General features: G+C 39.6%; 1 protein-coding gene across 3 annotated transcripts in view; it reads left to right on the forward strand.

Moving 5' to 3' along the window:
- LOC126153681 (parkin coregulated gene protein homolog) overlaps positions 1-14,614 on the forward strand; it is a 146,540-nt gene that overhangs the window by 95,704 nt on the left and 36,222 nt on the right. Inside the window, exon 5 of one of the 3 annotated variants that reach the window (XR_007532077.1) lies at positions 7,136-7,264. The exons of 1 other annotated variant lie outside the window; for it this stretch is intronic. Coding sequence is in view for 1 of the 2 variants with exons in the window: in XM_049916097.1 (XP_049772054.1) it covers positions 7,136-7,296 (161 nt within the window). In the remaining variant the exon portion in view is untranslated. Of the gene's footprint in view, positions 1-7,135; positions 8,285-14,614 lie in introns of those variants that run through there. One more of the 3 variants, XM_049916097.1, reaches the window with a different exon arrangement.

Below are 14,614 nucleotides of genomic sequence, written 5' to 3' on the forward strand. Positions count from 1 at the left end.
TACATCTTGCTCACCAGATGGTAGAGTTTTGTTAGGGCTGGCTCTCCCAAGGCTATCAGCAGTTCTAATGGAAATAAACTAGCATAATGCAATACTTCCACTGCAAACAGAATGCTTGTTGCCTCATCATCATCATCTGGTTCCGAAAGAGATCATCTCTAGTAAATTCAGACTCTATTATTGATCACAGTCAGTAGCTAAACTATGTTGTAATGGTGTATATTGTTTCTTCATGGGGCCAATTGGTACATGGAAACTCCATGACACCATCTTAAACTCATTGTATAGTAAAACAGGTTTTTGTCTCTCTTGAAATATTTGCGTTCTAGGACATGACCTCCTTTCCAACTCACCCATTCAATTGAAGTCCTCAGAAGTTGTAGTGGATGATCTTTCAACTCATGGCTTTATTAAATACTTCTTTCACATAATTATAGCTGACAAATTTAATGATTGCTCATTGGCTACTCAGTTCTTTTTAATTGATTTTCACTACAGTACTAGTAATGGCTTTTGCACTGCACCATAATCTTGGCTATCAATCATGTTTATAAGGACAAAATTGTTACTTTATTCTTAGTTCATATTTAATTTATTATTCTCGTTCAATTTTCTTCCCTTTTCCGGCACAGAAGTGTTACTCAGTGCTGTCATATAACTATGAGTCAGTATTAGGTGTTCTGTGTTGTGTGTGAGAGTTTGTGAACAAATTTTCAGTTTCCATTAATCATTAATTCTGACCTTCTGCCTTTTACTTCAGTGGTCAGAACAACCATGCGGAATTCTTAGTCACTGCGGAATGCTACATGTCTGAATTTTCTCCTGCACTGGCAGTTATGAAGTTTTCTCAAATCCAACTTTCTACTAAATGTTGGAAAGTCCTTTTTTGTAAATGTGAATATACTGACCCTTGTTATATTATATGGAATGTCTTCACGTGCAACTCATGTACAGACAATTATAGGACATTAACTCTTCTCTGACATACAATCACTACAACTCCATGCAGAACTGTGACAATAATGGTAAATTCTCTTCCTTGAGGTTACTCTAACTGTCACAGTCTTCTCTATTCCACAGCACATCTCATAGGAATGTCAAGGCACAGAATAAACTGCCTAACCAGCTAGCACTGTAACATGTAGCAAAAACTGCTCATGTCACTCCATCTTGAAGATGCAAAGCATTCAACCAAATCAGAATACATGCACAAACAGAAAAGCTAACTCCCAAACAGTATGTCATCACATATCACTTTACCAAAGTGATACATTTCACCACAGGGTACGGCCATGGGAACCATGATAGGCCCTTTCCTATGCCATCATTTCAAGGATCACATGGAGAGCACTTTCCTGGGATCCATAACCCTCAGCCCCTAGTTTCGATTAGACACATTGATGACATCTTTGCCATATGGGCTCATGTTGAGGCTGATCTGTTGAAATTTTTGGAATCTCTGAAAACAGTCTCCAATTAAATTTCGCAAGTTCTTTTTCTGCATCACATGCCATTTTCCTTGACATTGACTTCATCCTTATTCACATTTAAGCTGCAAACAACAACAGTACTCACATGTTGACAGTTGCTATTGTTGGCATGTCAAACACTTCCTCTCATGTAGCCTTGGCATTCGAGGCAAACATATTTGTTCATATGCCCTCTTCCTCAGCTTTCACGGTGTGCAATTATCCCACAGTCTAATTCGAAAGCAGCTTTCCTGGGCCATAACATCCAAGCCTGGCACTGCTGATCCTCCAAAAACCAATTAGGAAGTACACCTCTTGTCACTCAGCACTGTTCTGGTCTTGAATATATTAATCGACAAGGCTATGAATTCCTAAAATCTTGCCCTGAAATGAGGTCCATTTTGCTTGACATTTTGTCCACCACACCTAGAATATTTTTAAAAGACATTATTTTCACCATTGACTGTACTAAGTATTTATTTTCACAAAAGCAGTTTCAACCATAGGGTCATTGTCAAGTGATCTGCTGAAAACTACTCGGCCTCTTGTCTCACTCTAAAAATCCTTTGATATTTACACGTCACAATTGTATCTGAACCCTATAACAGTGTGAACTTCCTCAACATAAATTTCAAGAAACCATTGTCCTTTTACCTTGTTTAAATTTAAACAGAGACAACTGGCGTGAAGATATGTTTGCAGCACACCACTTGATAATGGCTCTAAGACCAAAATTGAAATTATGAAACTAATACTTGATATAGTCAATGACGAAAATGAAGTTTTTAAAAAGTTCTAAGTGACTGTGAACCCCTGCCATTAGAAGTTAATCACAACTAAAATAGTCTTATGTGCACCCTCCCCTCCCCCTGCCTCCCAATCTCTGCAATATCTTGATCATACCCCCTGCTCCTACCGCACCCTCTTCTCTACTCTAAGGCTCCTAACCCTGTGACTGTTCCCCTGTAAGACTTGCCTGATGCACCCTTGTACCACCGCCTATGCCAGCCCTGTAACTGGTGAAACATATTTTATGAAAGGTAGAGCCACCTGTGAACACATGCAAACACTGTTCAGTCTTGTACCATGGTACAGCTACCACCATGTTATCATTTTGAATGTATGGACATAATCAGAGGGTGTATACTGGTAACAAATGATGTCCTGTTGCAGAGCACACTCTACAACATAACAGTCATGATTTCAGTGCCTGTTTCACCACATGTGCCATCTGAGTTCTTTCCCGTGTCACCACTTCCTCAGAATTACGCAGATGGGAACTGGCATCACATGTGCTTGGTTTTTGTCTCCCAGAAGGTCAAAATTCATGTTAGTTTCTGCGGGCTAACCATTTCTTTTTTGTAACTACAACTTATTTTTTCTAAATCTTTTATTTTCCAATCTGTCTATTACTTCCTGCCCCTCCCCAGTCTACCAGGTATAAGGCACTTAGGTTTCTGCTCTTGCAAAATGCTTTTCCAGTAATCTCTATCTTGCTTACTATCCTCTCATTCACCTGTAAGTTCTCAGGTTTTCAAGTCTCATCTGTTGGAGGCACCAGTAATCAGTCTTTCCCTCTCATCCTGTCAAATAAGTCTCCCCTGCCCCAGCGTTCTGAGCCACTTTTCCAAACCTCTCCCCATTTCCTAAACCTTGTAAGTTCATTTCTTCATCCCTCTTCCTTTCCCTTCAGCTCTTCACACAGGATATAAAGCCAGTGGAAGCTGAAAGCTTGCACATTTATTTATATTTTGTACGTGTTTTCTCCTGCCGCTGCTTGGTAAGTATATTTTCTATCTGTCCACATTGTATTATATTTTCAAACATTGATTATTTTGTGCTAATTGGCTGTTTAGCCAAAGTTGGGCACAATATTTAGCATTTGAAAAGACAATGCCCAGAGCAGAAAAATGTAGGATGGATGCCGATGGTCTATAGGTTTCACCATATATTTTTGAATGATGTTTTAAAGCTAGTCCATGTTTGTAGCAGAAGGCTACATCTGCACCCTATTTAATGCTAAATGAGCTAGCAAATAATGGGAATAAGACAATCTTGTGATCTCCTGGCCGTAAGACATGTTCTACGTATCCCAAAAGCAAACAGGGTATCTATTTTATCTATTTAAAATATCAGTTCTCTTTCACAGAACACTCTGCCCATTTTGACTGCTGAGACACTCTCACAATGCTGTGTTTGTTCTCCATTGTTGTGTTCATTTACAATCATCTCTTTACTTTTAACATAATGATTTTAAACCATTATTGATAAAGTACTTATAAAATTACAAAGAGACATGAAAGGGTGTTCCATGCTTACCTTGAAGAGGCTGCCCACTAGGAACAGCTTTTTTTTTTTCATTCTAAATATGTCTATCAGTAGTACTACAGTTTAATTTTCTGAAGGTAAACACAGGGTGGCTGTTCCATCTCTTTTCTCAAGTGAACATGTCTGACAGAATAGACACCACACATTTGTTGAGACAATGGTCAAAAATATCAATTTTTGAAGGAACAACCAACACGAACAACCAACACCATTGAAATAATTTGATAGTGACAGTTGAAAATTTGCTCTGGACCAGAACATGACTCCCTCTTAATGCAAGTAGATGCCTTAACCAACTCGCAACTCGGCCAGACAGCCGGGCCACTGTACTTGATACAGCCACTGTATCAACAACTGTGTGGTGTCTGTACTGTCGGACATGTCTTAAAAACACACATGGATGCATAACAGGGCCTGAGTCTCTTGCAGGAATACAAGCCTCACTGTGAACAAGTGGGTGAATGGACAGTGTGGACACTACTAGTGTGAGACAAGTTGAGAATTTGAGTCATACAGGAAGCATGTCTTGTTGGCCAGGGCAGATAAGGCAATTGCTCATATTAAGCAGGAGATATGGATACATGTCCTAGTCTGGCACAAATGTTCATCTTTCACCAATGGATTATTTTCGTGCACAGTTGTGGCTGGCATTGGTCTTTCGTTCAAAATTTGGTATTAGATTTCTATCCGTCAGTACATGTGAAGGCAGTTGTGTATGCAGTGAAAGTCTAAAACCTTGTACATCTCAGGAAGCACATTTTTTATGCTTGTGCTCACATTCTGGTACATGTGTGGTTTAAAGACCATTAGGAATAGATACCAGAGATAACTACAACCGTACAATATGCTGAGATGTCAAGCACATCCTGTAGCCTTTATACATTATAAATAGCATTTGTATTGTTCTGTGCAATATGAGACATAACTTAAGAATGGATAGAGCTGTGCTCAAATGAAATACACTACTGTTTTTGTCGTGTAGTTCTCTGTGTCACATGATCCCCTATCCATTTGAGTAGCATCCAGGGTGGCAGATTACAAAATGTTCTCCATGTTGGTAACATAACCTCATAGGTTATTCTCCCTTTTGTCTCTCACATTATCTGGCTGTACATTTCTGTTTGTTCACCTTTTTTCTCTTAGCAGGGTTGTTCCACAACTATGGACCACCCTGTCAAATTCTTCAAGTGAAGGTTGTATGTTTCACAAAAAGCAGCAGTGGTCATATCTTGACTGACATGATTAAAACTAATACAGGAGAAATTAACGTCATCAGATGAGATAATATGGCTGCTTCTACTTGTGGAATGTGCAACCTTTACTTGAATGATTCTACATTAAAACAAACTGAACTTAAACACTATAATTCACTTATCGAAACAGCGTATCTGTATGAAAGTTAAACTCTCTGAATAACTAGAAAAGTAGAATTAAGCCAAGTGGAGAATTTCGTATCAAATAAAGTACAAATACTTTATCAACAGCTCCAAAGTCTACCACAAAGAAGACAGGCAGAACATTGGCCATAGAGATAAAATGGGGCAGGAAATCATGGAAAGAATACCGAACAACAAAGATGATCTCCAATAACGTATAAATATTGCTTAACATGGTCTCTAATGACACAAAAGTATAAGCAATGAAAGTTTTTTCTCATTAGCATTATTTTCACATAAACCATCATCTTAGCCATTTGTAACTTTGCATGGCATCATTTGAAACCTGTTTGCACCCGACTCAATAAAGTACAGAATAGAGTGTGGTAGTCACAGTGTCAGATTTAATGAACATACAGAAATTCATTATTATATAATCCCAAACTTGTCTGTCTGCAAAATACAAACTGGTATTGCCTATAGCTAAAACTAGCTATTGTGGTCTTAACGAACAATTTGTAAAATAAGTTACTAAATATCTAGCACTAAATCGTACAAGGCATGTTCAGAAACTAAGTGTACCAGATTTTTATTTTCTCGTAGAAAAAGTGTGATTGAAAAAAGTACAGGATATTGTTGATACACTTGTTGCCTATTTTCCCACATAAATCCTATTTCATTCAGTGCATGTGATGTGCCGTGGTGTCAGCTTCTTTATGCCCTCCTTGAAAAACTCTACCGCCAGCTCCTTTCCTCACTTCAGAACCTCCCTCTGCATCTGCATGTCAGCTGAAAATTTATTCCACTCGTGTGTGGTCAGGGAGGTGAAAACATGATAATCTGAAGGTGCTGAACCAGGAGTATAGATGGGCAGACGGGGGGAGGGGGTGGGCGGGGGGGGGGGGGGGGGGGGGGCAAAACATCCCCGTCGAATGAGTCCAAGAGCACCTTCAAGGTAAGGCTGTGTGAGGACAGGTGTTGTTGTGCAACAGGCATACTCCTCTTGTCAGCATTCCTGTCCTTTTGTTTTGAGTGCTTGTTTTGAGGTCTTTTAGGGTCTCACAGTATCATTGTGAGTTGATGATCTTTCTGTGAGGCAGAAATTCAACCAAAATGCTGCATTTTTGGTTCCAAGACACAGAGGCCATGATTTTTTTGCCCAAATTTGTTGTTTTTAATTTCTTGGTAGATGGGAATCGGTGTGATGCCATTGTGATGACTTATCTTTTTGCTTCAGGCTTATAATGAGCCATCCAAGTTTTATATCCAGTCACAATAGAGCTTAGAAAATCCTCACCTTTCAATTCAAGTTGCTCTAGAAACTCGCAGATGCTACTGACCCAGTATTTTTTGTGCTACTCTGCCAGCTATTCTGGGACCCATCTTGCAGAGTTTCTGGTATCCCAATATTTCTGTGAGTATCTCTTATAAGAGAGTTCTGGTGAATTGTGGAAACACTGCAGAAGCTTCACAAACAGTTTCCACGATTTTATTTAGCAACTCGTCAGTCCAAATGGAAGTCCTTCCACTTATCTGTTCATCATGAACATTTGTTCTGCCTCCACAAACTCCGTACACCACTTACACACACTCGTTGTGTTTGAAACACCTTCACTGTAAACCATTTTGACTCGCGAAAAAATTTTGATACACTCCATCTGCGAGTAGGAAGCGGATCAGAGCACATGGCTTGCACTTGGTGGGATTTTTTACTGACATCTTTCACACAACTGGACACCACAACATGAGTTTACACACTACTGTGTTCTTGACATGCTTGCTGTGGCCAGTGTTGCCAACCAGAGCCCATTATGCTCACAGTATACTTACTTTCTGAACATGCTTTGTACTTCATATCTTTCACATATTTACTTGATTTTCAAATCCACACAGAGAATGTATTGATGCTTTTTTATTTCATGTCCTCAGTATTTTATATTGTGATGACATGTTTTATTTCAGTGAACTGTGGTGATGACATTGACTATACTCAAATGAAGCATGAGAATCTTGGCGATCTTATTCAAGAAACACTTGAAATTCTGGAAAGACATGGTGGAGATGATGCGTACATTAATATAAAATACATGGTGCCTACCTATGAATCCTGTGTTATGAATTAGAATGAGCAACCATAAGGAGACAAGGTTATTTGTAGGCAAAATAGATTTCAGATACTGTTAACAGACTACAGTTGTTATTACTGCACACTAGAATCACCAAATAAATTGTTATGTTTATTAATTTTTTCAGTACAATGTAATATATGTGCTCATAAATAAGTCATGGGTACTTGTTTAATTTCATGGGAGATGGTTCACAAAACTTTTTATCTGCTAGGTAAACTATGTATTAGTGAAAACAGGTAGATTAACACTGAAGGAAAAGAGAAATTTCTACTAACTGTAAAGTAAAGAGGACAGGTAAAGAAACTTATATAAAGCTTTCAGCCACTGCCATGATCAGCAAAAGAGAAACACACCATTCATACACACAAGCAAGCACACTGCATGCACACTTGACTACCAACCCTGGCTGCTTGGACCAGAATACAACTATCATGTAGAATGCAAGCAGCAATCTGGAGTGGGTGGCAAAGTGCAAGGGATAGTGGTGTAAGGGTGGGTGGAGAGGTGAATGCCGTCTCGTGGAGTGCGCAGGACTAGAACACCAACAAGCACAGTGTCAGGACATTGTGGGGCAAGGACGTAGGGAAAAAAGGAACAAAAAGGAAAGGAGCAGGAAAATATGGACAGGTGCATTTGGCAGAGGGTGACAAACAAAGAGGATGGGAGACAAGAATGGGGAGGAGATGATAGGACAGAGGTGCAGGGACAGTATGTTACTGGAGGTTGAGGACTGGATAATTACCTGAGTAGAGAATGTGTGTAAGGATAACTGTTGAGGAAAGTTGGTGATGAAGGGGAGGATCCAGATGGCTCAAGTAGTGAAGCAGCCATTGAAATCAAGCAGGTATGTTCAGCTACATGTTGTGCCACAAGGCTGTCTACTTTCCATTGTTTGTATTCATAATTGTATAAAGTTTATTAAATGTTTGTCACATTGTACCTTGACAGAAGTGATAAATTACAGCAACACGATATACCCTTATCTCAGTACTTACTTGCTTTCTGTGCGTGTAAGAGAAGACTATTGGAAATGAATAGACCTCAACCACATACCACTGCTGTTCCTATTGAATAAATGTAATGTCCAACCCAATGCTTGAAATTCACCACAACATTTATTGGATGCTATTGCCTGAATTTCATCAAGTTATTGGTTAATATACTTGGAAAGATATGTTATTGCCATACAATTCTGTTTCTTTTCTTTGTAAGAGCTAATATTTCAAAGTGGCTTTCAGGTTTACACTTAAATGAACATAAATACATTTAAGCTGCATGCAAGTGTGCCTTTGCTATGTGAAATTCCACACATGCATTATTTAGGAAGATTGGATGATACATTATTTGTATCTGTTGTTTCCACTTGTATTTATTTGGATTTGACTATGTGAAGGAAATGAATTGCAGATTGTTATTATTACAAGCCACAAAACATACTAGCATCAGGCATACAACACCTTTAGTCAGTATAAAAGGACACTAAGCTGAAAATGCTTTTATACACTAGCTGATCAAAATTACAAAGATGCCCCTATATCTAAGGTGAAATTGACCACTAGATAAGATGAGAGGTGGATCCGCCAGTATAAAAGAAGGTGGAGAGTATTGCATTGTTAGTAGAGAAGCAGTAACAGTAAAATGGGTCAGTTACAAGAGCTCGTCAGGGACATTTCAACCCTTAAAAACTGCCCAAGTTGACAATTGGTGTTGTGATTGTGAGGAGTAAACTCAAAGGAACCACAACTAAACCGACAGACCTCATGTGCTGATGGACAGGCACCATCGAGCATTGCAGAAGGTGGTTGCAGGAAATTGCATGAATTGGCGGAGGGAATCACTTGTGAGTTTCAAAATGCTGCCAGCATCAAACTAGCTTAATGACTTATGTAGGAAGTTAAAAAGTAAGAGATAAATTGATCAAGCAGCTATTCACAAGCCACATATTTTTGTAGTCAATGCTAAACGACACTTGAGGTGATGTAAAGAGGGATGTCACTGGAAAATTGATGGATGGAAAGAAGTGACTTGGAGTGATGAATTGCACTACTCTCTGTGTCAATGTGATGGAGTGATTTGGGTTTGATGAATGCCTGGAGAATGTTGCCTGCCATCATGTGCAGTGTCAACAGTGAAGTACAGAGGAGGTGGTGTTATGGTATTGGGGTCTTTTTGTGGTTAGGTGTGGTGCCCTTATTGTACTTCAGAATATGCTAAATGTAGAAAGATATGAACATATGCTATAGCATTGGAGGTGTTGACTGTTTGTATCAGCATGAATTCATATCTGCTGTCATCAAGCAGTGTCCGTGAACAATGGCTTGTGGACAATAACATCACTGAAATGGACTGTCCTGCTCAGATTGTGAGCCCAATGGAACACGATTGGGATGAGTTAGAATGATGATTTTGCTCCAGAGCTCAACCTCCAATGTCACTTCCATGTCTGGTTGCAGCTCTTGAAAAAGGGGCTACCATTCCTCCACAGACATTCAGATACCTCAATTAAATGGTCTCCAGAGCTCAAGCTGTCATAAACGCAAAAGGGCAACACACTAGATTAATGTTCACTATAATTACAAGATTTTATATGTTTAATTGAGGTTAACATAGGATGATTTATATTTTAAATTTATTTATCTGACAATAAGTTAAAATTATTGCTTCAGTCACAGGGTTTCTCAAAGCATGAAATACTAACATTCATGTTTGGGCACTCTCACAGAAATAAGGAATTGGTTCATTCTCAAAATAATTACACTGTGCCCATAAAATGAGCGCCAATTAATTTTAAAAAAATTTGTCTATATCTTTTCCCCATGTTTGGTTCATTAATGAAAAAATTACATATTTTCATTTCCATGCAACAGTCTTACAGACTCAGAGACATAAATATTATGAGTTTTGGTATACAGGCCATTCTTCAGTAATGCAAAATTTGAGCTGGCAGGAAGGAGATATGTGGACTTATATCTATTGATTCCTGAAATTCTGACATAAAAACAGTTATACTTAATACCTGAGGTTCCCATATATATATATATATATATATGGTCGATAGACACATAAACAAACACAAACATACACATAAAATTCTAGCTTTCGCAACCAACGGTTGCCTCGTCAGGAAAGAGGGAAGGAGAAGGAAAGACAAAAGGATATGGGTTTTAAGGGAGAGGGTAAGGAGTCATTCCAATCCCGGGAGCGGAAAGACTTACCTTAGGGGGAAAAAAGGACAGGTATACACTTGCACACACACACACACATATCCATCCACACATACACAGACACAAGCAGACATTTGTAAATGCAAAGAGTTTGGGCAGAGATGTCAGTCGGGACGGAAGTACAGAGGCAAAGATGATGTTGAAAGACAGGTGAGGTATGAGCGGCGGCAGATTGAAATTAGAAATTAGCGGAGATTGAGGCCTGGCGGATAGCGAGAAGAGAGGATATGCTGAAGGGCAAGTTCCCATCTCCGGAGTTCTGACAGGTTGGTGTTAGTGGGAAGTATCCAGATAACCCGGACGGTGTAACACTGTGCCAAGATGTGCTGGCCGTGCACCAAGGCATGTTTAGCCACAGGGTGATCCTCATTACCAACAAACACTGTCTGCCTGTGTCTATTCATGCGAATGGACAGTTTGTTGCTGGTCATTCCCACATAGAACGCTTCACAGTGTAGGCAGGTCAGTTGGTAAATCACGTGGGTGCTTTCACACGTGGCTCTGCCTTTGATCGTGTACACCTTCCGGGTTACAGGACTGGAATAGGTGGTGGTGGGAGGGTGCATGGGACAGGTTTTACACCGGGGGCAGTTACAGGGGTAGGAGCCAGAGGGTAGGGAAGGTGGTTTGGGGATTTCATAGGGATGAACTAAGAGGTTACGAAGGTTAGGTGGATGGCGGAAAGACACTCTTGGTGGAGTGGGGAGGATTTCATGAAGGATGGATCTCATTTCAGGGCAGGATTTGAGGAAGTCGTATCCCTGCTGGAGAGCCACATTCAGAATCTGATCCAGTCCCGGAAAGTATCCTGTCACAAGTGGGGCACTTTTGGGGTTCTTCTGTGGAAGGTTCCGGGTTTGAGGAGATGAGGAAGTGGCTCTGGTTATTTGCTTCTGTACCAGGTCGGGAGGGTAGTTACGGGATGCAAAAGCTGTTTTCAGGTTGTTGGTGTAATGGTTCAAGGATTCCGGACTGGAGCAGATTCGTTTGCCACGAAGACCTAGGCTGTAGGGAAGGGACCGTTTGATGTGGAATGGGTGGCAGCTGTCATAACACACCAACAAGCAACAGTACCTCCATTATATACCTAAAAACAAAGATGATGTGACTTACCAAATGAAAGTGCTAGCAGGTCGACAGACACACAAACAAAAACAAACATACACACAAAATTCAAGCTTTCGCAACAAACTGTTGCCTCAATAGGAAAGAGGGAAGGAGAGGGAAAGACGAAAGGATGTGGGTTTTAAGGGAGAGGGTAAGGAGTCATTCTAATCCCGGGAGCGGAAAGACTTACCTTGGGGGAAAAAAGGACAGGTATATACTCGCAGACACACACATATCCATCCACATATACACAGACACAAGCAGACATTTGTATATATATATATATAATTTTATCTGAAGATAGTGAAATGGCTGTTCCTCCAGCTGATGGCTGAAGGAAGAGAAAAATCCTGACTACCAATTACAAGAATCTATGCAGTTTTAATATTTTTTTTGTGGTACTCAAAAAATTTAATAACCTCTCTCACACCGGCCTGATTTAGCTTCGCTGATCAGGATAGTAAAAACATGCGTATGTTAAGGGAGTTTTCATTCACAAAGCAGGCTTATCACATTCACACAGTTCAAAACTGTTCTATTCTGATTAAATCGAGCTTAACTTAAATTCCAGAAGGCAGTGAAGCAATTTCGAAGTCACGGTGCGACGAAAATTGTCAGCTGATCTCCTGAAAACATTTGTAATAATTATTAACTTTCGGTGATCACATGGAGAAGACCGGAGATCTGCTGGTAAGACCATGTTAGCCTATTTATTTGAAGTAACTGGATATCTTGAGCATACAAAACGGCAGGTTCGTCCAGTGTAAATCAGACATTCCCCACTGATCCCGTGCAACACAGCGTAGTAAGCAGACACTGTCAATAATAATCAGTTAAATAATACGCGAACACACTTACTTTAGTTTAGTTCATGTATTAAATTCTTTCTCATACAGAATCTCATCAAGATGGTGACTAGCTCAACAATACACACATATACATCCTCCTTCTTTCACGGCTAATCGGCAAGCATTGCCTCATTCTTTTCATAAGAGAAAACAGATAGCAGAGAAACTATTCCATGGAGTAAATGGACGATCCAAGGAATAATAGGGCTTGAAACTACTTTGCATTGATAATCATCGTATATTAAAGTTTAGGAATCGGTAAGATAAGAAGAGATATTTCGAGATATGTACTGAGTTATATAATTTATAAAATTTCTGAAAATATTGCGGAGAGACCGCTGCAAGAGACACTACACAGTCTGAGATAGAAAATGCAACAGACAATCAAGTGAATCCATATGCTCTGTCATGTAGTGTAATCAGCTATGGACTTTAGAAAGGAAAATTATCCACAGAGAAATGAACAAATGTTTGTTAAAATGTAAAACTTCATAAAAGAAAGATTTTCCCTAATGGACAGAAAATTTTCATTGATACTGAATTTCTGCCATCAAAGATATGACTACTTTAGACTATATACCATAGGAATAATGATTAACTGGACACTGCATTCTCTGTGGTAATCTTCCTTACATAATCAATAAACAACTGTAGCTTTAAAAAATTGAACTTCCATGTATAAAACAGCTTCAAATCTTTGATTACTTTATAAATGGTTGATATTTTATGTTAAGCATGGAAATGAGAAAAAATTTTGAAAATGTTTGAAATTATGTTTTAAGTTTGATGGAAGTCACAAAGCGCCCACATATCAAATACTGGATGAGTATGGTCTGGGTAATTTGTGCTCTGTTTTGTGCAGAAGCTAGTTTTCCACACATCTAAATGTTTATGATGTCATATCTCTTAAACTGTGTGTCATACAATGATATAATCTGGCAGGTTCAGTCAGTGAGACATGTGGATACCGTCTGCAAAATGTGTTGCACATGAAGTTAGTTGTGTATGTAGTTTCCCATGTATAGGATATGGGAATGTACCAATAATACACCAGGCACAAATATTTCAATATAAAGCATTAATTCACTTACAATGCAATACAAAGCACATAGTATTTCATGTCTCAGAATGAACAGCCAGTCTCTGTCACAGATCAATTACTTTTGATTACATTATGGAAGTATGCAGTGATCAGTGTTATTACGAATATTTACTGTCAAAAACAGTCTTGATCACAAATTATTTATTCCAGTGACCAGTTTTGACCACAACTGTGATAATTTTCATACCAATGAGTAAGAACCTCCTTCTGGAGGTAAATCGAGTAGTGATTTACCACCAGAAGGAGGTTCTTACTCATGGGTCTGAAGATTACCACAGTTGTGGACAAAAGCGGTCACTGGAACAAATAATTTGTGATCAAGACTGTTTTTGATAGTAACTATCTGTCACAGATGTTCCACCCCTCCACAAGGGAATGCTGGCCAGCATAGCTATCTGTAACAAATAGCAATGTTCCCACAGAGTTGTCCCTCCCCATACCCCACCACCTATTCCTGCCCCTGGAGCAATAGAGGATGTGTTGTGAGGTCGACATCGACGAGCAGATATCTTTGCCAGTAGTCATCAGTGGCTGTTGTCTGCATATTGGGTACCAACGGTACAGAGGGAGCCAATCATAGCATTAGGTAGTGGATGCTGAAGGCAGTTCTGCAGTTTTCCATTGATGGTGGTTGATTGTATATGGGTGGTGTTGGTAACAGTGGCATAGCTGTCAGTGATGAGAGGCACAGAGAGGCAGCTGACAGGGTGATAGTAAGCTCGTCTGCCTGAGAAAGCCAGGAGAACACAGCAGCAAACAGCACAGATGGCATTAGGGGTAAGTGCAGGAGATCTGGGTTGTGAGTGGTGTAGGTGGAGCATCCAGAGCCACATGAGTAGCTTCCACCAAAAGTTAATTGTTGTCGATTGTAATGGTCGTTCATTGGTTCAGTGTTCGTGAGTTGTATGTGGGTGAGTTATCGCAAGCATTGTCACCCCGAAGAGCAGTTGGATCATCTAAAGTGAAGAGGCCCATGCAGGTTTCAGTCTGTTGATGGAACTCATCATAGAAGTGCCATTTATGTCAAGATT

Source organism: Schistocerca cancellata, chromosome 1, assembly GCF_023864275.1.
Source record: "Schistocerca cancellata isolate TAMUIC-IGC-003103 chromosome 1, iqSchCanc2.1, whole genome shotgun sequence".
Lineage (NCBI taxonomy): Eukaryota > Metazoa > Arthropoda > Insecta > Orthoptera > Acrididae > Schistocerca > Schistocerca cancellata.